General features: G+C 49.9%; 7 protein-coding genes across 7 annotated transcripts; 4 read left to right on the top strand and 3 right to left on the bottom strand.

Moving 5' to 3' along the window:
- Positions 1-2,135: 2,135 nt before the first annotated feature.
- Positions 2,136-3,567, bottom strand: EPUS_04461 (uncharacterized protein; the record flags this gene model as incomplete). The annotated part of the gene is made up of 4 exons (XM_007787847.1): positions 2,136-3,000; positions 3,049-3,347; positions 3,423-3,451; positions 3,513-3,567. The coding sequence occupies 4 exons, from the start codon at positions 3,565-3,567 to the stop codon at positions 2,136-2,138; spliced, it is 1,248 nt and encodes a 415-aa protein (XP_007786037.1).
- A 145-nt stretch (positions 3,568-3,712) lies between these two features.
- EPUS_04460 (uncharacterized protein) lies at positions 3,713-4,480 on the top strand (the record flags this gene model as incomplete). Its single annotated transcript, XM_007787846.1, has 1 exon — positions 3,713-4,480. One exon carries the CDS (start codon positions 3,713-3,715, stop codon positions 4,478-4,480), a length of 768 nt encoding a protein of 255 aa, XP_007786036.1.
- Positions 4,481-4,986: 506 nt separating this feature from the next.
- Positions 4,987-6,580, top strand: EPUS_04459 (uncharacterized protein; the record flags this gene model as incomplete). The annotated part of the gene is made up of 3 exons (XM_007787845.1): positions 4,987-5,014; positions 5,064-5,095; positions 5,147-6,580. The coding sequence occupies 3 exons, from the start codon at positions 4,987-4,989 to the stop codon at positions 6,578-6,580; spliced, it is 1,494 nt and encodes a 497-aa protein (XP_007786035.1).
- A 512-nt stretch (positions 6,581-7,092) lies between these two features.
- EPUS_04458 (uncharacterized protein) lies at positions 7,093-7,686 on the top strand (the record flags this gene model as incomplete). The annotated part of the gene is made up of 1 exon (XM_007787844.1): positions 7,093-7,686. One exon carries the CDS (start codon positions 7,093-7,095, stop codon positions 7,684-7,686), a length of 594 nt encoding a protein of 197 aa, XP_007786034.1.
- A 2,617-nt stretch (positions 7,687-10,303) lies between these two features.
- EPUS_04457 (uncharacterized protein) lies at positions 10,304-10,504 on the bottom strand (the record flags this gene model as incomplete). Its single annotated transcript, XM_007787843.1, has 1 exon — positions 10,304-10,504. One exon carries the CDS (start codon positions 10,502-10,504, stop codon positions 10,304-10,306), a length of 201 nt encoding a protein of 66 aa, XP_007786033.1.
- A 7,907-nt stretch (positions 10,505-18,411) lies between these two features.
- Positions 18,412-20,352, bottom strand: EPUS_04456 (uncharacterized protein; the record flags this gene model as incomplete). Its single annotated transcript, XM_007787842.1, has 3 exons — positions 18,412-19,160; positions 19,209-20,175; positions 20,221-20,352. The coding sequence occupies 3 exons, from the start codon at positions 20,350-20,352 to the stop codon at positions 18,412-18,414; spliced, it is 1,848 nt and encodes a 615-aa protein (XP_007786032.1).
- Positions 20,353-22,932: 2,580 nt separating this feature from the next.
- Positions 22,933-25,404, top strand: EPUS_04455 (uncharacterized protein; the record flags this gene model as incomplete). The annotated part of the gene is made up of 7 exons (XM_007787841.1): positions 22,933-23,134; positions 23,193-23,311; positions 23,371-23,673; positions 23,734-24,107; positions 24,165-24,683; positions 24,735-25,077; positions 25,180-25,404. 7 exons carry the CDS (start codon positions 22,933-22,935, stop codon positions 25,402-25,404), a joined length of 2,085 nt encoding a protein of 694 aa, XP_007786031.1.

Raw genomic sequence — 25,404 nt, 5'->3', positions numbered from 1 at the left:
CATGTTGAGTACGAAAGATCTCCTTATTCAAACCGCCGCCACTACTTAGCCATTTGTATGTTTACATATCTTGGCACACGAGAGCTGCTTTTCACTTTTATCACTTATCATCCTACAAATCTTGAGTCTGACCCCTCAGCCGGGTGTTGTCAATACTTTGATCCATCCGGATAGGGGTCCTCACTCTGCCCATCGGTTTTGAGTCCTGTTGTCAGTTGTCCTAGCAGCGGTCTCAGGTCCTTCCAATCGCCAGCTCTTTCGGAGTCCCATGCATCAAGCACCGCTTAACGTCAGAACAGCCTACATTTTGCTGGCAAAACCAGCTGCGGCACGTTGCGCTTTCAATACATGCTTCCTGGGCCCCGCTGGAAACGTATATTACCTTAAGCGAAGGTTTTCGTCTTCAGCACCCAAAACCCATTTCAGAATGTCTTGGTATCAACGAAAAGACTGGATAAAAGTTCCATACGGAATACTCTAGGGGCTCTGCTGTTTCTGGGAGCCGGCCTCACGGCTGCCTTGCACTATGGCTTTATCAAGTTTGAGAGGAAGGTAGAGCGTCATCAGGATCCTGGCCCGGGCAACTATCATGACACTACTGCTCCTCTTATTACCGAACAAATAGCTCTCAGACTAGAATTGAACCATTATCTGAAACAAGAAATTTTCTACCTGGACAAAGAACCCGGACGAGCCAATCAATGCTCTGGAAACGGCCTTGCAGTTTATAGACCAGCATCCTGACTGTGCCGCTCCAAAGGGACCTGCTTATTGTGATGGCAGAACGAGTGCAGGTTGGGCAAATGGACGGCAGTAAAATTGATATGATCGAACCAGAGGAAAGGAAAATTGTTTTCCACATACTGTTTGGAGGCTATCAGAACCCCATCCAACTCTCCATATGCAGGATAGTTCACTGGGAATTGTTGTCGTGGCCGACGAGCTCATAGATGAGTTCCTGTCCAAGCTGGGAGGCGGAATATGGTCCTTCCTTTGAGAGAGCTTCTATACGACGACGCCCGGCCTCTATCGAAATCGACCACCCCTTCATCTATGGCTACCTCAATATGCTTCCCAATCGCATCGCAATCAACACCAAGCTGACATATTCCCCTGAGCTCGCCTTGAAATGTATGTGTAACATCACTGAACTGGAGCAGTCCTTCGAAGCAAAGAAAGAGCTTTCGCTGGGTGGGCAAATTTTCAGCTTGCGACGCATTGCAAATCTGATCCTAGATTTGCCAGCGAATCTGCACCACAAGGTTTTCTTTCCACCGATGAACATCCTCAGCATCTTAGTGAGGCTGAACGAGTGCAGAAAAGGGTCCTGAAGGTTGCTGCCACTGTTAACCCACTCAAACGAGACGAGGCATGTGATGAAACATGCGCCTTGGGTCTGATCTCAATGGCTAAGATTGCTTGGCGCAGCAGAAGGTGGAAAGGCTTCAGAAGGAAGATGAGAGGGAAAGTCGCTGACGTGGGACAGGCGTGGATGGTTCAATATATTCTCTTCAGCTTACGGCGATAATTTTTGATCGTGATCAGCCACTGTCTCCTTAAGCAGGAAGACTTGCCATCCATTGACTGAAAGCTGTGATACTGGGAAAGTCTACATTGTGGAAAGAACCGCCTTGATCACACCTAATGAGCTAACCTCTGGTTTGCTGCTATTTTATGGCGGAATGCTTCTACAAAGTTACCACCTATGCAAAGAATAAGACTTAAGCTGTTCATGGAGACGTAAGATAGCAACCGTCAAGAAATGGGATGATTGAAATTTCGAGTATCTAGAGGTCGGGCTCAAGAGCAAGCACGAGAGTGAGCACAAGAGCAAGAGACGGGAGACAAGACTTGAATGCAGATGAAACAATGACTTAGGCCGCGACGGCCTTCCTAATATTCGACCCCGGGCATTGCAATGGCTGACATGGCAGCGTCCATATCTCGATCCCCGAGGAAATCGAAATGGGGTGCAACACAGCCCTTTCACGATCTATGTTAGCAGGTAGCATTCCATAAATCAAGCGTGGACAGGGACCCCATGGCCTTTGCATGTACTTTACATATTGAGCGCTCGAGGTAGAGAGATTCGCATGACGTGCAACGCACGGCAGAGCTCCAATCCTCGATCATCTTCATCTTCCGTACCTCAGTCGACCATCGCCTCCACCACGTCCTATTGACTGTATCGAATCACCTGTCCGGATACGCCGTGGCGCCATCACCATCCTGCCTTTATCGACATACTGCAGCCTAAGATCATGACGATTTCCGGAAACAGGAGCGAAATTTCTCATCATGAAATCTAGGACTCTGGAGGCTCCGTTCGGAAAGAGGCTTTCCGCTTCCAAGCGGTCCGCAAGATCTTCTAATTCGTCTGTCTGCTCACGAGATCGCGCCTTAACTCGGCTTAACTCAGCCTCGAAACGTATAATCTTGTCCTGGGCCTTTGCGCTGTCTTGCCTCCGAATTGCCTCAACTTGCAGCAGCAGCTCTTTCTCTTTCTGCTGGCAGTCTTGTCTCAGCAAATGCATTTCATCTTGGACTTCTTTCAGTTTTGTCTGTAGAGCAGCAACATTCGGAGTCGTGTTCAGATTTCTCTCCCTTTCCATCTCCTCAACTCCAATTATATATTCTGGACCCTTCTCGGCTTCGAGTTGTCTCAGATTGATACGCATATCTCTGGAATCTTGATCGACTTTCTCGAGAGCAGTCTCCGCGTCATTACGCTGTAGCAGTAACTCGTTCTCAGTTTGAAGATCGCCCTCTTGATGTGCATCATCGATGGCTATCTGCAATTGTCGTACTTCCCATTCAAACATCTCTTTGATCCTAGCGGAAGTGTCTTGCAGCAATTTGCCAGCTTCTGTCTGATCCAGTGTGAGTTTATCATTGACAAGCTCTCGCTGAATGTTGAGAACCACTTTGTGCCGAAGACTAAGAAACCATTGAAATAGTTCTTCGGCCGACACCCTCTGTTCAAAATGCCGAAAGGTGCGACTTCCCCGTTAGTCCATTGCTCCCCAGAACTTAACGTTACCTCGCAACTCAGCCTCACGCTCCTCGCTCACGGCCTGTGCTTCAGTGCCGCCAAGTCCTTGCCACTTGCGGGAAGCACTGTGGGCCACAGAGCTTTTGAAACACTTCGAGATTTTGACAGCTGAGCCTGGCCTTCGAGAGTCTGTGATCCGATGTACGTAGACGAGCCCTGTGACGCGAATCTTCTGGACACACAGCTTTGTCAAAAAGGCTACGATTTCCTTCAAGATCTCCGTGTCACATCGATTCGTGTCGTCAAAACCGGGAGTGTCAATCAAGAAAGTCTGCCTTCCAGCACTCGTGCCAGGCTAACGGATCTTATTACGTAGGCCACAAGACATTGTCATCGCTGTCATGGGCGTTACAGGATCAGGAAAAAGCACATTCATCTCCCATTTCAGCGAGGATATGCCTGTCATAGGCAGAACTTGGTCTCGTGTAAGCAAGAAACACTGGAACAGTACTGGGCGTACTGACTTCCAAAGGTACCAGCGAAGTTGGAATCTTCCGGTGTTCTGCGAACGGCATTGGCACCTTCTACCTGGTAGACTCTCCGGGGTTTGATCACACACACAAGTCCGATACAGACATCTTGATGGAGCTCTCGGCATGGATGAACCAGGCCTATGAATCCAAAATACTCCTCACAGGTATCATATGTTTGCACAGAATTATGGACCCCAGACTTGGCGGTAAGGCGCTGCAAAACCTCAAGATGTTCAAAAGCCTCTGCGGAGATGAAGCACTGTCTAAAGTCGTACTCGCCACCACTTTTTGGGGCAATGTTAACTCCTCCACTGGAATGGTTCGTGAAAAGGAATTCGAGAAGAGCGAATACTGGGGCAAGATGATCCAGAAAGGCAGTAAGGTCTTGCGACAAGATGATGGTCGAGCGTCAGCCAGATTGATCATTGAGTACTTGGTGAAGAAGCGGACTCCAGCAAGTGCTGGCGTGGCGCTGGATATTCAAATACAAATGGTTGATGAGGGAAAGTCGCTGGACCAGACAGGCGCGGGACAGGAGATGAATGCCCAGATATTAGCCATGAGAAAGGAGTACGAAAACAAGATAGCCACTCTTCGGGCCGATCTGAGGGTCGCAATTGAGAGGAAGGACAAGAAGTGGAAGGCCCAAATTGAGGATGAAAGGCGTAGAACGAAGACGAAGCTCGAAAACGCGGAAAAGGACAGAATGAAGTTGCAAGCCGATAACGAAGAGCTCAAGAAACGCATCAGCGACAGACGAAGATCGTTCGACCGTGACTTCCTCGACACAGAGCGGCGGATGCAAGGTCTCGCATACGAGCTGCAAATCATGCGGGAACGTAACGAAGCAGCTGAAAAACAGCAGGAACTCAGATATCAGGTTCAAGCCAAGCAGGACAAGCTCGAGATGCTGCAATGGAAGATCAGACAGGCACAGACATGCGTTCTGATGTGAATAGGAGTGGCTGTTTCTGTGGCAGGGAGCTTGTAATAAAAAGCCGCCTGTTGTCGAATCATTTTCATTTCCGATCTTTCTGCTCTATATAGGAAGGGGGAGATAGATCTCATTCTGCTGGTTACACATTAAGTCTGGCTTGAGGTGCATTGTGTTTAGCGACATGATGAAGGCGTATAAAGGCATGGCAGTACTCATACATGATGCAAATCAGTGAGACTCGTTGAGATCAGGCATTACCTACTACCTGAGAGACAGCTGGAATGCTCTCTGAACATACTATGTATGCATGGACACTAACTACAGTTCTCTGTTGAAGTTCAACAACTTCAACTTGAAGGTCAAAGGCTGGTCTTGGCGCGTTTAGACACCCTGGCCGTTCATTGCGCCGAAATCACAGAAATCCGCAATCAATTCCGCACGTCGCCAAAACTACCTCATTCTATTTGAAATGGCGCTGGACGTCTACCGTCGTACTACGCTGTTTTTCCACTTTGTCATGTGCTATGTCGAAGCCAATTGACGCGGCAGAAGGTTGGCAGATATCTGAGATAGACATTGAATAGTGCTGATCGAGACTCAGTCGCGAAGCACAACACAAAGGAGTCGTGCTGGGTCAGTATAAAGCTGGAAATGTCCTATGGTATAAGATGCTAATTCATGTAGGTCATACTCTATGGTTCGGTTTGGGACGTGACAGACTTCCTGCCTAGTCATCCTGGCGGCAGCAACATTGTCCTAAAGCTCGCCGGAAAAGATGCTACTGAAGAATATGATCCAATTCACCCACCGGGGACGTTGGAGGAGAGCCTCTCTGAGGAAGCTCGGCTTGGACCAATTGACCCTAAGACTCTGCCAGAACCAGTCCAATCAGCCAAAGACGTGGGACCCGAGCCTAATTCAGTAGCCTCAGTACCCATGTCCTCCCTCCTCAACCTCGACGAAATCGAAGCAGCTGCAACGAAGAAGCTCAGCAGAAAAGGATGGGCATACTACTACTCCGCTGCTGACGATCTTCACTCCAAACACCTCAACAATTCAATTTACCGGTCCATCCTCCTTCGACCCCGCATTTTCATGGATTGCTCCAAATGTGACACAAGCACCACATTCCTTGGGCACAATCTCCGGATCCCTATCTTCGTATCGCCTGCTGCAATGGCTAGATTAGCCCATCCAGACGGCGAATGGGGCATTGCACAAGCATGCAAGAAGTTCGGCGCAATGCAAATGATCAGCAACAATGCCAGCATGACGCCAGAGCAGATCGTAAAGAATGCTCCGCCAGACCAAATATTCGGATGGCAACTGTACGTCCAGATCGATAAAAGGAAAAGCGAGGACATGTTGGCAAGGATAAACGAACTTGACGCGATCAAATTCGTCTGTCTGACCCTGGATGCACCTACTCCAGGGAAGAGAGAGGAAGACGAGCGGGCGAAGAACATCGTGGACAAGGACAATTCTTCAATTCTCAAAGACGCAGGCGGACATGAGTTGAAAGGTGGAGGTGGGATTGGACAATCACTGTTTTTCGGTATGGATCCAACTCTGACCTGGTCTAAGACGTTGCCATGGTTGGCGGAACATACGCACAAACCAATCATACTGAAGGGCCTGCAGACACATGAGGACGCTTATCTGGCCAGTCAACATGCGCCGCGGGTCAAAGGGATCATCTTGTCGAATCATGGTGGAAGAGCGGCGGATACTGCGCCCCCATCCGTTCACACCTTGCTGGAGATCCGGAAGTATTGTCCCGAGGTATTTGACAAGCTGGATGTGGTTGTTGATGGTGGCATCAAGCGTGGCACAGACGTTGTGAAAGCCCTGTGTCTCGGGGCGAAGGCGGTAGGGATTGGACGAGCGGCACTTTTCGGACTGGGTGCTGGTGGGATTGAGGGCGTTGAAAGAGTATTGGAAATTCTCCGGGATGAAACCATGACGGCGATGAGGTTGCTGGGTGCGGAGAAGGTGGGAGAGCTGGGCTTGAGGCATGTCAATACCAGGGTGGCGGAGAGGGATATCTATGATGGACCTGGTGGTATGGACGGATTACAGGGGGCAGTAAAAGGTCTGTTGATCAAGGCAAAGCTGTAGACCCGGAGTTGGATACTTGTTTGCTGCATCTTGCGGTCACACATTGTACTGCGCTGATTTGAGCATCGAACTGAGATGATTACGATGCGCTTGATAACTAAACACCATTTCCGACGTCAGTTGTCTGGGGGTTATGACAATTGGAATTTAACATGGCACACCATGGCAGATGGCAGAATTGGGATTATATCTATCTATTACATGTCACATCAGAGGGTGCAGATGATTGTAGGTGAAGATAGGTTCCTCTGCCTAGCTTACTGTAGTGTACAGTCACTCTCCTTAGATCGCAACCTAATTGAGTAAGCAATCGATTCGAGTTAATAGGCGATAATCAGAAACCTTAGTTAAGTAAGGTCCCCTTCGAGCGCCCCGCAAGCTGCTTTTGGGTTTCGCAACACTGAATAAACAACTTCTTCCAGCAGAGCCATCTGTGTGGAGATAGGGTGTCTCTTCTTTAAAATTGCTACTCGAGTGCTACCGCTGTTGCATCTCCTTTAATTGAACTCAGCATGTTCACCGTAAGTCAAGCCTCTCATTCAATCTTCATCTCCTCGGCTATCGTAGAACTAATCGGCTTCTCTCCCCACAACAAGACACGCCACCCGCAAGACATCTACACCTACCCACGTCCCGACCCACGAACGGGGCGACTCCACCGCGCGCGGTCCGCCCTCCTCACCGATCCCGAACTCGTCGAGCTCCGCGCCGCCCAACGCACCTTTGAAGGCGCCTACATCCGCACCTCGCTCTCACAGTTCAGCTTCGCTTTGGTGGTCTTGAAGATCTTCACTGCGGAGTTCTATAGTATCGGAGCCTTGTTTGCAGTTTATGGGGCGGGTGTGTTGGCGGTGGGTGGTTATCGGAGGAGGGAGGGGAACAGACAGTTTTTTGTGGTTATCAAGGAGGAGAGGAAGAGGGGGCCCGATGATGGTGTTGGGGTGTTGGGAGAGCAGCAAGAAGAGCATGAAGGAGAGGTTGGCACTTTGCAGACCGAGAAGCGGTTTCGGACCAGTGGGAACGTGGTTGTGGTGCTGACGATTCTGAGTGTTATGGCGTATGCGACGTTGTTAGTGCTGACGCTGAGGCTGGGAGACACGGAGTGATTGGGTTGTGAAGGGTGGTCAAGGAAGCGGACGCCTCCGATCTCGACAAGACGGATGTTGGAGTTGGCATACCTATGGGTGGGATCTGTCTAGTTCTGGACCAGGGCAAGAGTTGCTGCGCAGGTTGGCAGACAGGGTGCCAGGAGTGGATGGAACGAGATCTGCAAGGCCTCAAATGTTCAGCACTATACCGCCATGACCGTTCAGCACAGCAGGGCAGAGTAGCCGGCCGCTGCTGCCACTATGCTCTGTTCAACTACAACACGAGCGACGATCCCAAAATCTGCCAAACATCTTCTCCCAATTCTGGCACCTGACGATCATGTCTACCGGCTGCATATCAGACAAAATAGCCCTTCTGAAGGTGACTCATCTGAATGCATCCGAATATGCGCATAGGAGAGCTTTGAAGTGGGTTGTGAGGTAGCGATGTGGGGCTGTGAGGACCGGGTGGACTGGAAGGAGTATGAGAATTTTGGCCTACCTTTGAATCTCAAGGCCATTGATAGCGTTACTCGTGGATAGAAAGAGGCGTCACCATCCTACTGACTGCATCTAGTTGTTGATGGAAAGGAGACCTATCTAACGGCATAGTCGAAGGTGTTGGACCAAGGGGATGTTCGGTCCTCTAGATATCATACACCTCTAAGAACTCCGTCTAGTTCACACCTCGTACTACATGCATAATCTCTCGGCCCAAGTATTCTGTCTTCAAATTGTTGTAGCTTATTGATCTTTTGATAGCGGCCGCAATCGCTCGACCTACGTACATCTGAATACATCGCCCGCTCGTAGACTGCTCAAACAAACTTTTTATGAAGATTGCTTCAGTGTCCTTGTCATCTGTCGTTTCTGAAGAAGTTTCTCTTTCAGGAAAGCCATACTGGTAAGTACATAGATATGGATGCTCTACTGATTGCAGACAGTGCGGGCGCATAGAGTGCGGGGCATATAGTGCGGCCGCTACTACAGGGCATAGAGTGCGGCCGCTACTACGGGGCATATAGTGCGGCCGCACACTACGCCGCAAATGGTGCTGCCGCACACTAATGCCGCATAGCGCGCGGTCAGCAGCTGGCGCTTCACGCGCGACTTGATCAAGCTCCACCACTACATCTCTGATGTCTCTGATGTAATCGCTCGATGCGTCAATACACTCTTATGTTGAAGGGCTATCATATCAGTCGTTTTTCGCTCGGATACCGAACCTCCAGTGGAAGATCAAAGATGGCGGCATACCGCGCGCCGCTCGGTTGCGCGTGAGTCACTTAGCGGCCGACGTGCAGTGTGCGGTAATCACTGAATCTGCGGTTTGCTCTTTCGCCTCCATTTCTTTTGCGGTTCATTCGCTCTACTGAGTCTGATGTTCGCTTGGTGCAACTCTCTCATATCCAACGATGACCGCCTCAACCCGACTCTTGCTAAAGAAGCTGTGGTCTGAGCGGAATACTAGCGGCCGGCGCGCGGCGCGCACGCTATGCGATGAGTAAAGTGTATCCTGTTGAGTTTTACTTGACCAACTGCGTTTCGATCCAAGTTCCTTATCGAGGATCATGTTCGCTTGAGAGCGCACTATCATCTCTGGTAGAATTTATTCCTACCTGACTTATTAAGCGGGAGTTGTGGTTATCGCTATGCACCGCCAGCCGACCGCAGCACAGCGCGCGCTATGCGGCCGCTGCCAAATGTGGGTTCGAGTGCATTGCCCAATTCTTCTCAGAACCCATTTGCAAAAGATCTTGCCCAGTCGCCATGAGCAGTACTACGATGTCTAACAACTTTATCTCTATGAGTTAGTCTCATGACAAATTTAAGGTAGGTGCTGCAAAACACTGCTGTTGGACCAAAAGGACCGCGGCCCTCAGAGGACCGTTTACTAGCTTTTGTTTGACAACTGCCAATTTGCCTGCGCGCGGTATGCGGCCATGCGCTACCATTTCAGGCCGGGTTCTATATTTTCGTCTCAAGGAGAATGACAATTTTACAAGAAAGTTCCCTTGTACATCTTCGCTCCAGCAAGACTCCTTGTCGTTGATGTACTATGGTGAAAGTTCTCAACCGCATACCGCTGCGGCGGCGCGGCGGCCGGCTTGCGGTGAGGCGCTGAGCGGCCGCGCGCACTAATACGATTCCGCAATTTATGCGGTCCTCTTTCTTTCTGCCAATGAAAGTCCGACTCCGTTAGGGGCAGGCTCCGTCGATGTGCTGTGAGAAGTACTACTACGTTCTACCAGAGTTTCATTCGATTCTGTCCTATCTCACCAAGAAGTCGTGTGGGTGCCGCAAACCGCGCGGCCGCCCGGTAGGCGACACTGTTGATCGGTCGCCGCGCTGTATGCAGTGGCTGGAGCCTACGCGCTTCAACTCTTTCCCACCAATCGTACTTTGATTCCGTCGGTGATCAGTCCGTTGGAGCTGTCTCTCTCGAAGTAATGCATGAAATCAGTTTCCGCTTGAGGCTTGATTCAAAGGACTGCTAGTTAGCTCATGTCGCTGCTCTATCATTGTCGCTTGTGCCACGCATGCCACCCTAAACGTCCACTTACTGATAGTATTGACTCTACCATCGTTGGCCTTACCTTGGAAGATGCTGTTATCCCTTTGACCTTTGTCATGATTAGGGTTGAGCTGATGGAATGCAAGGCTGCCGGGCAATCACCACGGCCGCAGCATTGGGAGTACCGAAATCAATCTCCATCACTACACCTTTGATGCTGGCGGCGATGGGCTCATTCGCAGCGTCATAGTTAACACTCCAGTCTTTGAACTCGTCGCCTTGATGCAGCTTAGGCTCCTTGAACATCGCGCTTTCAAACATTTCGCGCAGCACAGACACCGCCTCGATGAACAGACAGCCAATGACCTGACTCGAGCATCACGCCTCCTCTATCGTCGACTCTATTATGATTTGATGCGGCCTGAAAACTAGTACATACTGCTGGTTTTATCTTCGGGCAACCCATGCCAGTTACCTACTAAGTACCGAGGAAGCATCGCTGCATAACCGCCGATCCCACAGTTTCCCTTCAATCAAGCTCCGACAAGATTGGCTCTTATCTTATCAGACCAGGCTTGAACAGGATCACAGTCTCGTACACCTGTGTCTAGCTCCGACTCCACTACACGAAATACTGGCTCACTAGGAATCCGCCGTCGCAGTATCGCCGGTCTTATTGCTCTCCTCAATCATCAGTCCAATATTGTCGGCATCGATATAACTCCATGCGCCTTGCATCACCTCTAGGTTCTATCATATTCCCAGCCCTGTTACAACGCCAATTGCTGAGACCATAGCCCACCGATTCTTATCCCGCTGCGTTACCGCTGATGTGACCGGCCTCTGGCACAACTGTGGTAGGACTTATTGGGGGCTTATTCGGTTCGCCCTTCTGATTGCTATGGCTCATATAAATTACGCCCCGCTTCGGCTCGATCTTGCACCATGGTAGCTTACCGGCTATTCGCCGCTTTGATCGCTTACTTGCATTTCAGCTCCGACTTCACCGACCTTGATATCATTTATATCGCGTGAGAAACATCATTTTCGCTTATGGTGTAGTCGTTGTTTGAACGCCCTTTCTAGAGCAGTAGCTCATCGTGCAGTTGCCGCTCTCCTTTCTACCCCTACACGTATAGCCATAACGCATAGTCGCCGCCGCAGAAGCTACCGTCCCGTCCAAGTTGACACACCTGCTGCCTCGCATCTCATCGGTCTTGAAATCGTTTGAATTGTCTCTTCGGCAGCTACACAGTGCTATGTTGTGGTGAGTGTGCGATAAAGTTTCATAGTCTGGTGGCCTGGCCTGGTTCCTGACAAGCGGCAGCACACAACATGCGCTTCACCCGCACTTCACCAATCCCACTTTCGCTTCGCCGGTGTTGATTAAGTTTCAGCCGCCTCATTTAGACCTAGATCTAGCGGGTTTATTGATTATTATCTGATCTCTTCTGGTCTTTGCAGTTGAGCCTTCACCGTAGACTTAGCGACGCCCGCAAGCGCCTGAATTTCACCAAGGTCTAGACTCGTCACACAGGTGCTTATGGTACTGCTGGCCTACCGCATATTCTACAGCAGTAGAGAGTATGCGGCGTAGTAGGGGGCCCTTCTGCTTACTCTGTAAGATGATGTGCTAGTGTATGGACATTCGTATCTGAACAATCTATGCTCAAACCATTGTCCATCACGTCTTCCGTACTATTACCTATATAGGCAAATGGCAACTTTCTCCCCTCATTTCAAGATTTTTCTTGCCGGATGGAGGCAGCCTTGCGGAAATACCAACTACCTGAGATTTGGGTAGATGAGATTATAGAGGTCAATTCATACTAGACAGCTCAGTCCACGCCGTCACGTGTGTGCCCTATACGGTTGATATATGATAATTTAGCCGAGTAAAGGAAGAGAAACTCGATTCCATACCAAACAAGCCTTAATCGGCGACGATGTAACGTCTAGCAACCCCTCTTGCTCTACGACAAAGGAAAATCGATGTGGTTTTTGGGGAATTTTGATCAATACAAGAATCGCGCGCCAGATTCTGACTCCTCAAAAGCCAATTATGACCGACGTCCCCCTTGCAGCACTCTGTTTTCTTCACATAACTATCTCCACCCATGCGGGCCCATGTGTTCTTCCCTCACACAGGCATTTCGTGGTGGTTCATACTGGATGGACGCGCGTCAGATGGGTAACCCCACCACGGCCGCGAGAAATTCCTCGAGTGGAGAAAGCTCCCCTCTCTAGATCGGGATGTGTTAGCGTTCCGTGAAGGAGTGGGACACCACAGCAGCCAAGACGGTTGCAGAAGAGTCGTACTGACCCGTTGATTGACCCGAGAACCGTCTCCTCAACGCGCATCTCTTGAGGCACCGAAGACTTCGAGTCGACACGTTCGAGCGCATTGAGCCGTACGTCTGGGTTTTCCCGAGATCTGCCCCTGGAGCGGTGGTGCGGCAAACTGAGTAGAGCAGTCATACGCGCAAACTTGGACTTGTGATGCCGAACCACTGCGGGGATGTATGGCACCGAGGCACAAATGACACCCAAACAGACTTCCACGACTCTGCGAACGACGATGTGAGTATGTGGGAAATAAGATGCAGATAGAGAACTTACACTAGCCCAAGTACTGGGGACGTGTTCCAGGGGTGGTCCGGACCGCTATCCAAAATACGATAATAGAGTCCTAGGATACTGGAGACGATGGCTCTGGGGTCTACTTAGTATCCTCGTGAAGGTGAAGATATCGAAATGCATGGAGAGGACAGATGGAACAAGGGGCAACGTTACATTGTGCCTGCCATAAAGATGGCGCAGATCCCGAGCTTTTTCCGGATCGGTAGTTGCAATTTCAGAATGGGTGGGAAAGGCAAAAAGAAGATATAGAGATCAGATGCAATGCCGAAGCCACTCTGAGCATAGTACATAGGTGCCATTGGCTGACACTGCGCCGAAAACACTTTCGCTGACCATGTTGTGCCAAGCCGTCGCACGCATGCAATGCCAATGTAGATTGTGATAGCAACGTAGAAAAGAAAATTGACGACAATTCCTAAATATATGGCGAATCTTGTTGTACGGTTGCACGAAAAGATGCGTAAATAGAGGAGAAAGAGAGTTAGCTTGGCAAAAAATAGAGTCGGACCATAGGGGATTAGAATGACCGCCACCGTGATCTGGCTTTAGTTAACAAGCTGTTTTACAAGAGGGTGTCATATCTTACCCTCATGTATTGATCTGTGAACTCTGTCGCCCGCACGTTCCATCCATGCGGCCCATAGATATCCATACCTATCTACCTGTCATTTCATGCTTATCTCATGGAACGAGCAAATATACACTAGATCACAGCTGCCGCATAAGAGGTTGCCCCAACCTTTCCATGATTTATTTTCCTGCGATCGCAGCCTTGAAAACATTTGGCTCACAGCGGCAAGAACAGAAGACACTGTCGGTACGCATTAACAGTGGTTCTTCTACTGTCGAGGAGATATTTACCGTCATCCCATCCGAAAGAGCGCATTACCCACACTTTGGAATAGACCCTCAAGAGAAACAGGGGCCACATAAGTGCAAGACATGCCGAGCATAGCGCGATGATGGTTGGGCCCCGACTTTCGGGGGTTTCAAAGTTCGACTGCTGTCCGAGGGGTGGAGGCATGAAAGGAAGGTCCTGGATTGGAGGATGTATAGACATTATTGCGATAAGAGGAAAGTTAAACAGGATGATTTGAAAGCAGTGTAGAGTCTTTGAAGTCGAGCGTGTCCAAAGTCGTCTCCAAAGCTAGCCATGATATAGTTATCATTTATGGTTTCATGGACTCTGGCTTGCGTGTACCGCCCCTTTGCAAATTGTATCAACTACTGCTGTGTTCCCCGGGTGGCCATCATGAGCTCTTCGATGTTGGTATAGTAGACCTAGGATTAAAGAAAACACAGCTGCAACTGATGCGGGTTCCTCCAATAAGTGGTCAACGATTTCGCCAGAACACTGGGCACGGCAGACCGACAACAGCTCGTGCATGATAGCCTTGCTGGGTGTGCTAAGAGGGAAGCAAATGCTTCTAGGTTGCGACATTATGACAATGATGCCTTGAGCCTCTTGTTCACTGGGCCAGTGCAAAGGGAGCTGGATAGCCTTGCCATTCTCGCCCCAAAGCTCAGACAAGCCAGCAAGGAAGGCATCTAGGTTTGCCAGTAGAATGCCGGTTGTTAGAAGTATGCCATGAAGCAGTGCAGATTAGATTAGTAAGCAAGAGAAAGTAGATGGAATGGATTGATTGACTTGCTATCTCAACTCCTGAGGAGTAGGATGACCGCTATATATACGCATAGAAGAGGCAAGCTATAGAATCACCTAGAAGGAGATCATAAACCAGCGTTGCAATGCTAACTGCAGCATTTTGTGAGTGTATGCGTTTCTGAGTAATAGCGCGTGGCGAACAGTTGCGGTGGTCGGAGAACTCCGTCTTCCGCTGACACCGGTCTCACAGTAGTGCTGCAGAGAATGAACATGATATCAGATAGGAAAGATGTGCTCTTTTAGCGTTGGTTTGATTGTACGACGATGCAAGTCTGACTTGATTTGAGCTTTCATGGCAAGGCTGATGTTGCAAACACACTTCAGTAAGTAACGGCACCGTACCTGGAATACAACACCACATCAAGTACAGTCCCGGAACTCGTGACTGCAGAGAAAGTTTTTAGAAATTTGCCACCTTTCCTACATATAATTTGTTTCTGTGTGAATAGACCAGTGAGAATGATGCTTGGAATTTCATCTCAATCCAAACTTTGAAGTGACCCCGGAGCATTAGGGGCGGATCTTGGCAGCACGGGATTGTGCAGGTATGCTCGTTATATAAGGTTTATGTGAACCATGGTAAAGTGACCTGTTGGCTATGCAACACAGGGATTTTCCCGCTTCTCACCTACGATCGCCGGGCTCCTTGAGAAAATCATCGTATATTCTCCGATTGCCTCAACATCTCTATTTCAGGCTTACAAGGTTCGATCCTAAAAACCACTGTTCGACACCTCATCATTAATGACTTACAGAGGGCATCAGCACAATCAGGTGACAGCAACGTCCAGATACGCTAAAGATCTTTGTCGCTATATTCCGACTGGAAGGACCAAAACTGACTCATACTTATTGAGAAGAAGCTCACCTAAGTCGTCCCAGTCAAGTTACGATGCGGCTCTGTTTCATCCCAAAAGAACGGGAATACGTGAGATATGTTGTTGTCGCAGTCTAGCTGCGGCACGGAACCTGTGGCATGGAACCTGCGGCATAGATTATGCTGTGCGGCATACTCACTCAACATGGATCTCATTCCTCCCAGCCATAGTGGTTGCAGACATGATGGACTTTATCGGCATGACAAGGCTCCTTCGAAATCATGAACGTTACGGTTCGACCTGTCATGGTTCCCTTGTTCTAGCACTTTTCACTTGAATAGCAATTCGTGCCTTCGCAATCGGCCTCAACGAGTCACTGGTTACTACCGCCATACTCGTCCGACTTTTGCAGGAAGTTTTACCTGCCTTTCGACAAGGCGACGATCACGCTTCCTCCCTGTACGGGACTTTCTTCGCCATCTGTGACATGGCTGTCTTTGCGCAATTGGATTCTCAGTATCGACCCTGCTCTACAACTAAGAGAACCACCGGATCTGCCATTCAGGGTTGCTGGCGCGGAGACTTCGATTTCCCCAATTCCATGTCCAATTACAATGTTACACTACAGTCATAGGTGAGTTGTTGGCTGCTGGTTCTCTTTGCCGGAGATCCCAATTGGTCTCTGGCTACAGGCCAAGCAGCCAGCTCTTCAAAGGATACCAAAGGCACGGTCACAAAAGATAGGTAAGTGAGACAGTGGTCGCTGCTGAGTAAACTTTGGGATGGTGGGACAGAGCGTACTTTGGAAGTTCTTATGACCCATTCGGATTGACGGTAGCCGGGCAAAAACTGTACATCATCACATCTCCAGAAGATATGACAGACATCTACAGAGATAGCAAGACTCTCACATTTGATGAATACGTTCAAGACGCATTGGCGTCAGCGAGAAGAGTATTTCGAAACTATGAAAGAGCTTAGCCGATCACGGGGTATCTAGTTCTCTACACAGGCCCTAAACCACGCTGCAGGAGACTTGTATAGAGAATAGCTACCTCCCGGCCATCATCTAGATAATTTATGGGGGGCGAGCTCTTGGTCTGATCGTCTCATCTGTGCAACGAAACATGCTGCCCTGATGCCCTGACCCCAATGGCAAGGACAAACAGTGTCTCTCTTTCCGGAAATTCGTGAAACCCGTTTGAAAATGTGGCTGATGCTTTTTTCGCTTCGCCATCTACTGGGACTTGAGCTGGAACTCTTACAACACTTTGTAATTCTAGATGGTGAGAGCTGGAAGCTCAACTACAAGTATCCGCGCTACATGTCGAGGAACATGTATGACGCGAAAGATAAACTGCTAGCAGCTATTAACACTTACTTTCGGCTGCCAACGGATGATAAAATGGAGGCGGTGTGGTTGAGTCGAAGACTGGAGGACGAACTAAAAAGGCAATATCGCTATGAACGACCTCGGAGCAATGATCACATCACCTTTATGGGTGTAAAGTCAATCCGAACTGTTCCTGTTCTGACGTTCTACATTTCGAAACCTGCTTGAGCTGGTCAGCATAACGAGACACTGATCCTTACAGCATACGGAGCAGCGGGTCCTAGAAGCTCTGCTTTTGGTATATATGGCGTACCTCCTCTATAATTCTTCAATTTCTTCACTATCGAAGTTCAAGTCGACATATTTAATTACGAGATTCTTGCGGGCCTGGAGACAAGACTGGAGGAATGTCCCCACTCGATGGCATTCAATCATGAAGTCCTCCGCCTAACCGCAGTTTCAACTTCACTCTGCATGAGTGAATCCGACATGGCTCTCAGGAACGTCACTTCGCAGGCAGGCGGGTGGCAAAGTCTTACTACCCTTCCGCCAGCTGCATTTTGGAGAGACAGTCTTCGCGCGACCAGTGTGTCCATTTGAATCAAATCGAGTCAGATAACACAAATCAAATCAAAACTCCGAAATCTGACAAATTAAAATATTCAGTGTTATTTTTGATGAAAGGAGAAAAAGTCTTGGCGGACTCCTATTTGTGAGGTGAAAATCCTCCACAGTCCTTCGAACAAAAACGATTGCTTACTAACATTTGACTCTACCTGATAAATAAGTCAAATCTAATAAAATCAACCTCTGGGATGAGATCAGCAAATCAAATGGGGGTTGGATACACCGTGGGCGACGATACCCATCTCTTTTTGAGCTAGAACCCTCTCTCCGAGACAGAAACTCTGAGCAAATGTCCAAGTTTCCGCCCCGCTCGGGAGTGGAACTACTTCCTGTCCCGACCAATATGTGGCAAGATGAGAAGTGCTTGCTTGCTCGCATCGCAATTGGCAGAGCATCGGCTCGATATCGAAAACCGAGTCTCGCGCTCATGATACCGATGGCAAGGTTAGAATATTCAAGTCACAACCAGCAGGCGCGGCATTGCTGAGAATCCTCTTTGGTGAAGGCCTTTGGTGAAAGTGGAATCTGCAGAGCTGCTCGCCTTCTATTGGTGGCGTGTACGAAGGGATAGGAGAAGAGGTTTAACGGAGAGAATCGCTCGTGTTGGAATGTAAAATGGCCCTTGGCTCAATTGTACCTCGGCAAATCTTTTCTAGCAGACGGGACTGGTCACTGATAGTAATAGGAGGTATGGAATGGCCGTTCTCTGTATTCGTTCGTCATTTGCTCGATACGCTGCCTTTAGAGATCCCTATCCTAGAAGATCTTTTGAGGTCTTGAAATGCTAGAACAGCTGTGTTATCTTAGCTCTGGCAGGGTGGATGCTCAGCGAAAGTTGAATCCCTTGACGGACGATCCTTGGTTGCGTCAAAGAGTGGTGATGGTGGAGGTGGTGGTGGACGGCTGTGGGCGAACGGTTTTTTGTCCGGTTTGAAAGACCACTTCCATTCAATGCGACGGACGATGGGTTTGATCCACAAGTCAGAAGACGTTTTCATTGTTTTACTTCTCCCCTTATTGTAGCTTTAACTTCATGCCTATCCGGCAGCTATCTACATCCTATCCGCCACTGGACTAATTCGAGGACTAACTCGAAGACCGATTCGGCAAGAACAGACTTCCTAGCCCAGCTGACCTGCTCTACCTACAGATCCACCACTGGAGCCTGCTGGACGACAAAGCGGTTTTCATCCGCCTTCTGCCCTGCCACATTCACCGTATGCTCCGTTGCCAGCTTGGCCCAGAAGTCGCAAATCTCAGCTGTGTCCTGGTCGTCGGTGGTGAGGTACCAAGACTTGCGATTCATCGACAGAACATCCGAGATGGTATCGCCGAACACGGCAGCGGGCCAATCCAGCTTGGTGCTGTCGACTTTGTACTTATTGGGATTTCCTGAAACGGCATGCGAGATGATGTAGTTCTGATAAGCCTTGGCGAAGGCCGGGAACATGGCGTCGATGATACGCATCTCGGCAGCATCGACGTGGTCGTAGAGGGCAAATTCCTTGGAGAATTCGGAGAAGGCGACACCGGGCTTCCAGAACAAGGGGATGAGGTCGGAGGTGTGGACGGCGATGCCGAACTCTTCGGCGAAGCGGTACGACATCAAGTAGACGGGTTTTGAGATGGCGTTGTAGACGTCTAAAAGCTGGCGGCAGTTGCAGGTGAAGGAGAAGTCGCGGACGGCGATGGCGGCGCGCTTGTAGGGGTCGGTGATGCCGGAGTACTGCGAAGTAATGTCCTGTCGGGCGGACTCCATGCTCGGTCCTGGGAATGTAATCTCCAGGAACTGTTGGAATCCGGCTTCGTCTTTAACGTAGTCTGGGGCCATGCCGATGCTTTCGTCCTGAACATGGGAGACTATAAGAGAATCGACGTAAGGATTCGCGAAACCTGGAGGCTGTCAGTGTGATCCAACAGAATGATCATCGGGGAAAATACCTTGTGAAAATGTGACTATGGGGAGCTCCTTGATCAGTTTACCGTCAACGGCAGCGACGGTGTATTTCTTCCCGGTACATTTCGTTATGTCGTAGAGCTCTCGGTTGGCCTTTGCCAAGTCTTCCGCGGGCTTCTGTTGCAAGCAGGTAAGATCCGAGCATTCTGCCAACTTGGTGAAGTTGTTGTACGTAGCTTCCAGCACCCCGTCTGCGGAGTTATCCCACTGCCATTGATAGCTCGGACTCTGAAGAAATACTCTCTTGAACAGGGGATCAGAAGGTCCCGGTGTCTGGGACCAGTCGGCAACGAGATGGTGTAGGACGGAGCCGGCACCTGCAGACTCGGCCCAGACACTGACGCTGTTCTTGTCACCACCCAACAAGTGGATATACTGCTGGACGAACTGGAGAACTAATCGTTGATCATATAGTCCGGCATTTGGCACCGCGTTGTGTTGCGTAGCGTGGTGCTCCATGGTTTTACCCGCAAGCCAGCCAAAAGCTCCCAGCCTGTAATTACCTACCACATAGATGGCCTTCTGGTTGATTGACTTGGCCGCAGCCATAAACCCGTCGCCGCTGTAGAGAAGATGGTCTGGGAGGCCCCAGTATGCGTCTTGATCTTTTGTGCCAAACATGAATCCACCTCCATAAAACCAAACAATGACAGGGATATCTGGTACCCCAGGCTTGAAGCCATCGGGTACGTAAATGTCTAGAAATAGGCAATCCTCGCCCTCGGTAACTGGACTGACCGATCTCCCAAGAAGAGGTGCCGGTGATGATTTTGGAGACGTCTGCGCGGCTCCTTCGCAATGATTGTTGAATGTATCTACCTGAAAACAGGTATGGCCTTCCTCGTGCCGGATTTGCATAGGATTGCGAACGGGGTCTGGGAAGCTTGGAAGATTGAAGCGGCCGGGCCCCGTGGGCGATTTGCCAAACCGCACGTTCTGGAAGACATGGTACTGCAGGGCGTTAAATCAGACGTGCAAGGGCTATAGACGACATACACCAGCCTCGGTATTAGAAGTGGTTGCTTCATACGATCCCCAAGGCAGTTGAATCCTTGGCTTGGAATACGCCTGGGCCTGGGCCTGAGCGGCCAAGAGCAGTAATGTGATACTAGCAATGGAGGAGATCATTGTAGAGTCCTAAGAAATGAAAAGTGGGCGTCGGAGCAGACCTTGGTCTTCTCGGACGGCTCTTGGCTATAAATACTCGATCTGATGGCATGTTCTGCGTAATATGGCTTAGTTTCTCCATGCGTCTCCTTAGCATTCTTGCAAGATGATGTTGAGTGATCGCCCCACACAAACACAATGCTTCACCTTCACTTCAGCTGCGTAGTGACTGACGTAAATGACGGTACTCGACGTCAGGTACGGTAAATTACACCGATCTAGTAACTTAGATTAGAACGTAGGATCAGCCTTATTTTCTCTATATCTTTGGAGTCTTGGGTTAAGAGATATCAACCGATCTAATACACAGTAAACTTATCTTCAAATATAGGCCGAAATCTGGACCAGTCGCAGGAAACTAAACAGTGCTCGTCCAAGCTCCGGTATTCATCTTCAAGCTGTGAAGCAATGCTTGGTGGCTAAGAGATCTTAGTTGGAGTTTATGGTCCGAACAAGGATTGCCTGACAATTGGCTTTGTTTGAACCACCCTGCAATACCGGAATCAAGAGCCCCGCAATGTCAAGATACGCCACAGTCGACTAAGCAGCATGCGGATAGCTAAGTAAGCTCCACTGCAAGCATCTGTGCCTTCAGCTGTGTGCAGTTACAACCAACGGTCTGGTTGTTGGCGGTATGATCGGCTGCCTGACAGGTCTTGCAGATCCGTAGACTACTACCAAAAAAGAGCTCTGTGCTGCTAGATATGAGGGGTAAGTGCAACCATCAATTTTGCATGTCCCATTTGGCGCAGTCGAGATATCACAGGGGCACTAGGACCTACAGCCTGATGTAAAGCGAAAGGAGCGAATCGGCAATCAACTGAGGGCGAAGTGGACAGGGTACGCTGCGCCCGAGCTCGGAACAGATTCCCGCTTTTACTAACTTCTGCCTGATACCGTAGTAGGGGTCGAACTGGGGTCCGGCGGTTGGGTTTTAGTGACCCTTGCAAGCACACCCTGTATTGAGATAGACGCTGCGGAGCGGAGCACAGCTTCCCATCATGAACCGTGCGACTCATGCCCAGGACCTAGATTCGCTTAGCATCGATAATCAGCCTCGGGTTCTTCTTTTTTGATAGCCGCTCCATGGATGCTTGCAGATGTTCGGAAAGAAGGGGAAAGATCACCAGAGGGGTTCGACACACTTCTCGAACGTATGCAGTAATCAGGATCATGCAAGGTCGAATAGGACGAATTAAAGAGAGGAGAACAACCATAAAGAGGGTAAAGAGTCGATAGTCTCCAGAAAGAAGACTCTGGCGCATGATGAGACAAAAGTGCAAACAACGCACCAAAGCTTGCAACTTAGAATACTGTCAGAGCTCGTCAGGTTGTGGCATCCTGCAGAATCTCCACCTAGAACGTAGGAAGGACTGACGTTCCACCAAAGATCGCTGTTGCTTCTATCTCCCAGCCCGTAGGTGAGGAGATGTGGGTGTGACAGCTGATCAATGGTCGTTGAAGTGCGGAGCAATTCCAAACTCATCGTGCATCCTGCCTATCCCAGTGGATGCACGTTTGAAACCCCAAGTCTTAGGTCGACAAATTCGATTCGGATAGGCCACACCACTTCAAGATTGATGCGGCAGCTTTAGTTCATGGTATATCGAAAGCCCTGAGGGATAAGCTAGCGGTTCGAGTCTTCCCAGCTCCACAACCTTTTTGCCGCCATAGAGTGGTGTTGGCTGGCGGTCGAGAGCAGATACGGGGGGATATCGGTACCGAAAGGGCCCTGAGCATTGAGCATTCCACTGAACGCACATGCAAGTGCTTTGGTTCTCTGTGTATTAGTAGCTATGTGGCACCAGCTAGCGTAAAGGTCTTACACCTGCACCATCTTTTGCACCTATGAAGTGATGTTTATCAACGGTCCAGAGAGGGGCGGATATCGGTACCGAGAGACCAGCTAGTGTTTGGCAAATGGCGGAGGGTGGTATGCAAAGAAGCAGCTGGCCGATGGAGTTGCATAGTGGTGGTGTGGCGCCATGGTTGCGGTCGTTGTGGTCGTTGTGGTGCGTTATGGTTGTATGGGACCTTAGAATATCCTTGGTGGTATTGGTTGACGAAGTGATGCGAGGAGGACCGAAGGGAGACGAAGGGAGTCGTGCAACCCCAATGCCCAATTGAGCATACTAATGCCAAGGATTACGTACAGCGGCTAACCGGCTAACCGTGCGGGAGGGTCAGAAGGGGTTAGCTTCCCGGGGGTGTTCTTGGCATGGATCACCCTCTGCGCTCCGCGGTATCTTCGTCACGATGCAGACACCCTCCTTTCCTTTGCTCCAATCCTCCAATCTTCCGGAAGGTTGCACACTGGCCTAGCAAAGTCTCCGCGTCATCTTCTCTCAGGTAGGTATCGGTTATGCTTCGGCCTAAGTCATGCACCATGACGGCGGGCAACGTAGGCTTAGCCTTCGTGAGAGCTCGAACATCAGCCAGGGCGTCCATGCTCTCTATAAAGCAGACAGGAATCCCTCGCATATAGCCATTCTCTCAGTCATCCTTCTCTTTCAAAGTCCAGACTACCCTGATTGATCCGTCATGGGTGGTTCACGCTATCCCATCGTGGGCATCCAAGCAGGTCGCGGAAAGAATGGCGAGGTCCCTGTCAAAATGGAGGTGGACGATTGGTGGGCGTCCAAGGATCCTATGATTCGCAACCAGCACACCCTGCTCTTTACAGCCTTGACCAAATTATATGAGGCATCGCCACACGATAAGCTATCTTTCTATCAGATAGCCGGTAACGAACCCTCCCACTGAGCTGAGCGAGAGCTGGCGTGTTGATGATGACGACGCAGGAATTCACAATCAACCAATTGTTCCCTGGGATGATACACCATTTGAGAACAAGAACTACTGCATGCACAGCCAGCCCAATTTTCCAACCTGGCATAGGCCTTATAACCTTCTTCTGGAGGTATGTAGCACGACCGCCTTGCGGAGACGTACTGCTGGGCAATGACCAACACATAATAGCAACGGCTTTACGAAGTCATGATCAACGATGTCATCCCACAGTTCCCCAAATCGGACCAAGCGGACCTTAAGAATGCTGCAGATGTCTGGCGCTTTCCCTACTGGGACTTTGCCACCAAGAAGGCAGATGCCTCGGGCGTGCGCAACTACAATGTACCGAAGCTGATCAGAGAGAAAGAAGTCGAAGTTCGAGTTCCTGGAGGTACAGCGCGAATTCCGAATCCATTCTACCAATTTACCATGCCCGATGGATTGACCTTGGGTGATGAGAAATTGGGAGCGAACGCTGTGACAAGAGAGCCGGTAAGTGCCCCTTGACTGATTGTTCCAACTGCCATCCAGACCACGCCTAAGTGTCCGTAGTACACCCGTACCAGAGGAACAAGTCGTCATCCATATGTTGAGGGAGCCAAGGAAGACGAGGCGTACTTGAATGAGGAGCACGCCCGCGGGATCCAAAACAATGATGGCGTTAAGGAAAAACTTCAAGAGTGGAAGTGGGAAGGCGGAGGGAGTGTTACAGGGAGTCTGCGGGACTGGTGCTACCGTGTTCTAATGGTCACGCCTTTCGAGGTATTTGCAGACGACAAAGCGGACCCAGGGGAGTCAGACACCGGAAGATATTCCTCCCTCGAGGACCTTCATAACGTCTTGCACGATTGGGGAGGTGGTAAATTCGGCCACATGGGTGCACCAGCTGTAGGCGCGTTCGACCCATTCTTCTGGCTGCTTCACAAGTGAGTTAATCATGTGCTTCAAGTTCTTTGACGAACGTCCGTGCTGATATTGAGCAGCAATGTCGATCGCTTGCTTGAACTGTGGATCGGCCTCCACCCGAAGGAAGCGAGAGACTGGGTTGAGAATGATAGCGATGCCGTAACCCCCCTGATTCCCTTCCGGAAAGACAACGGTGAAAACTACCACACGGCGCAGAGTGTTTGGCACGCGGAGGACTTTGGCTACACTTATCCAGAAACCCAAAGATGGAGAGCCAAGTACCAGACTGATGGGAAATTTGACGAGAACAAACTAGCGACAGACCTAGCCCAGCTCATGAACAAGAAATACAACTCCGCCGCTGCTGCGCAAAGAAAAGCTTTTCTCACTACGACACGAGACGCGCCCTCAGACAAGACAATAACGAGCGGGATAGCAGCTGCCCTCGACCAAGCGCCCAAAATCAGCGCCCTGATCAAGGGCATAGGAGGCCTTGCCACTTCGATTTCCGCCATACCAGATGGGAAAATTGAGGAGGAGATTCTTCCAGATATTATCGAGGCTAAAGACTACGTGGCTAATGTTATATATGAAAAGTAACGCTGAACATTTGCTCCCCTGAAGACCAAGTTACTGACAGCCGGCAGGTACGCACTGGACGGGCACCCTTTCACTATCCGATTCTTCATCGGAAAGGTCCCGGAAGGTGGGTTCAATGCAATCTCGCAGGCTCTGACACAGGTTGGGGAAATCTACAACTTCGCCGACCCAGTGGAGTTTGACAAACCCAATTGCGAGAATTGCGCCAAGCAGGCGCGTGAGCGTGTGAAAATCACGGGCCAGGTTCCTCTAACCAATGCCCTGCTTACTCGATACAAGCAGCAAATTCCTCATGAAACAGACTCGGGAGAGAAGACGGTCCTGCAAGGCATGGACCCGGAGCATGTTGTGCCCTTTTTGAAGGAACACTTCCACTGGCGTGTCAACGATGTCAGTTTTTTGCCCCCAACCCCAAGACCTGCCTAAATTTTCCTTGCAACTCTTATGTACTCCTTTCCCCCTTCACTCCACAAGAGTGCTGACAGTTTGTAGAACCAGGGCCACATGGTCGACGAATCTCGCATCACAGGCATGAAGGTTTCGGTTGCAGTAGGCACAGCCTACCATCACAGCGATTTCACCAAGTTGTCCGAATTCACAGCCTACAAGATACTCTACGATATTACGGAAAACAATTCATCGGGAACTGGTGCAGCGCCCCAGGATCGTCTTTTCTCACGCGATGCTATATTCCGCCTCGCATCTGTTCTTACATAG

This window comes from Endocarpon pusillum, assembly GCF_000464535.1.
Source record: "Endocarpon pusillum Z07020 unplaced genomic scaffold C700255, whole genome shotgun sequence".
NCBI lineage: Eukaryota > Fungi > Ascomycota > Eurotiomycetes > Verrucariales > Verrucariaceae > Endocarpon > Endocarpon pusillum.
This window is presented reverse-complemented; position numbering and strand designations above follow the sequence as displayed.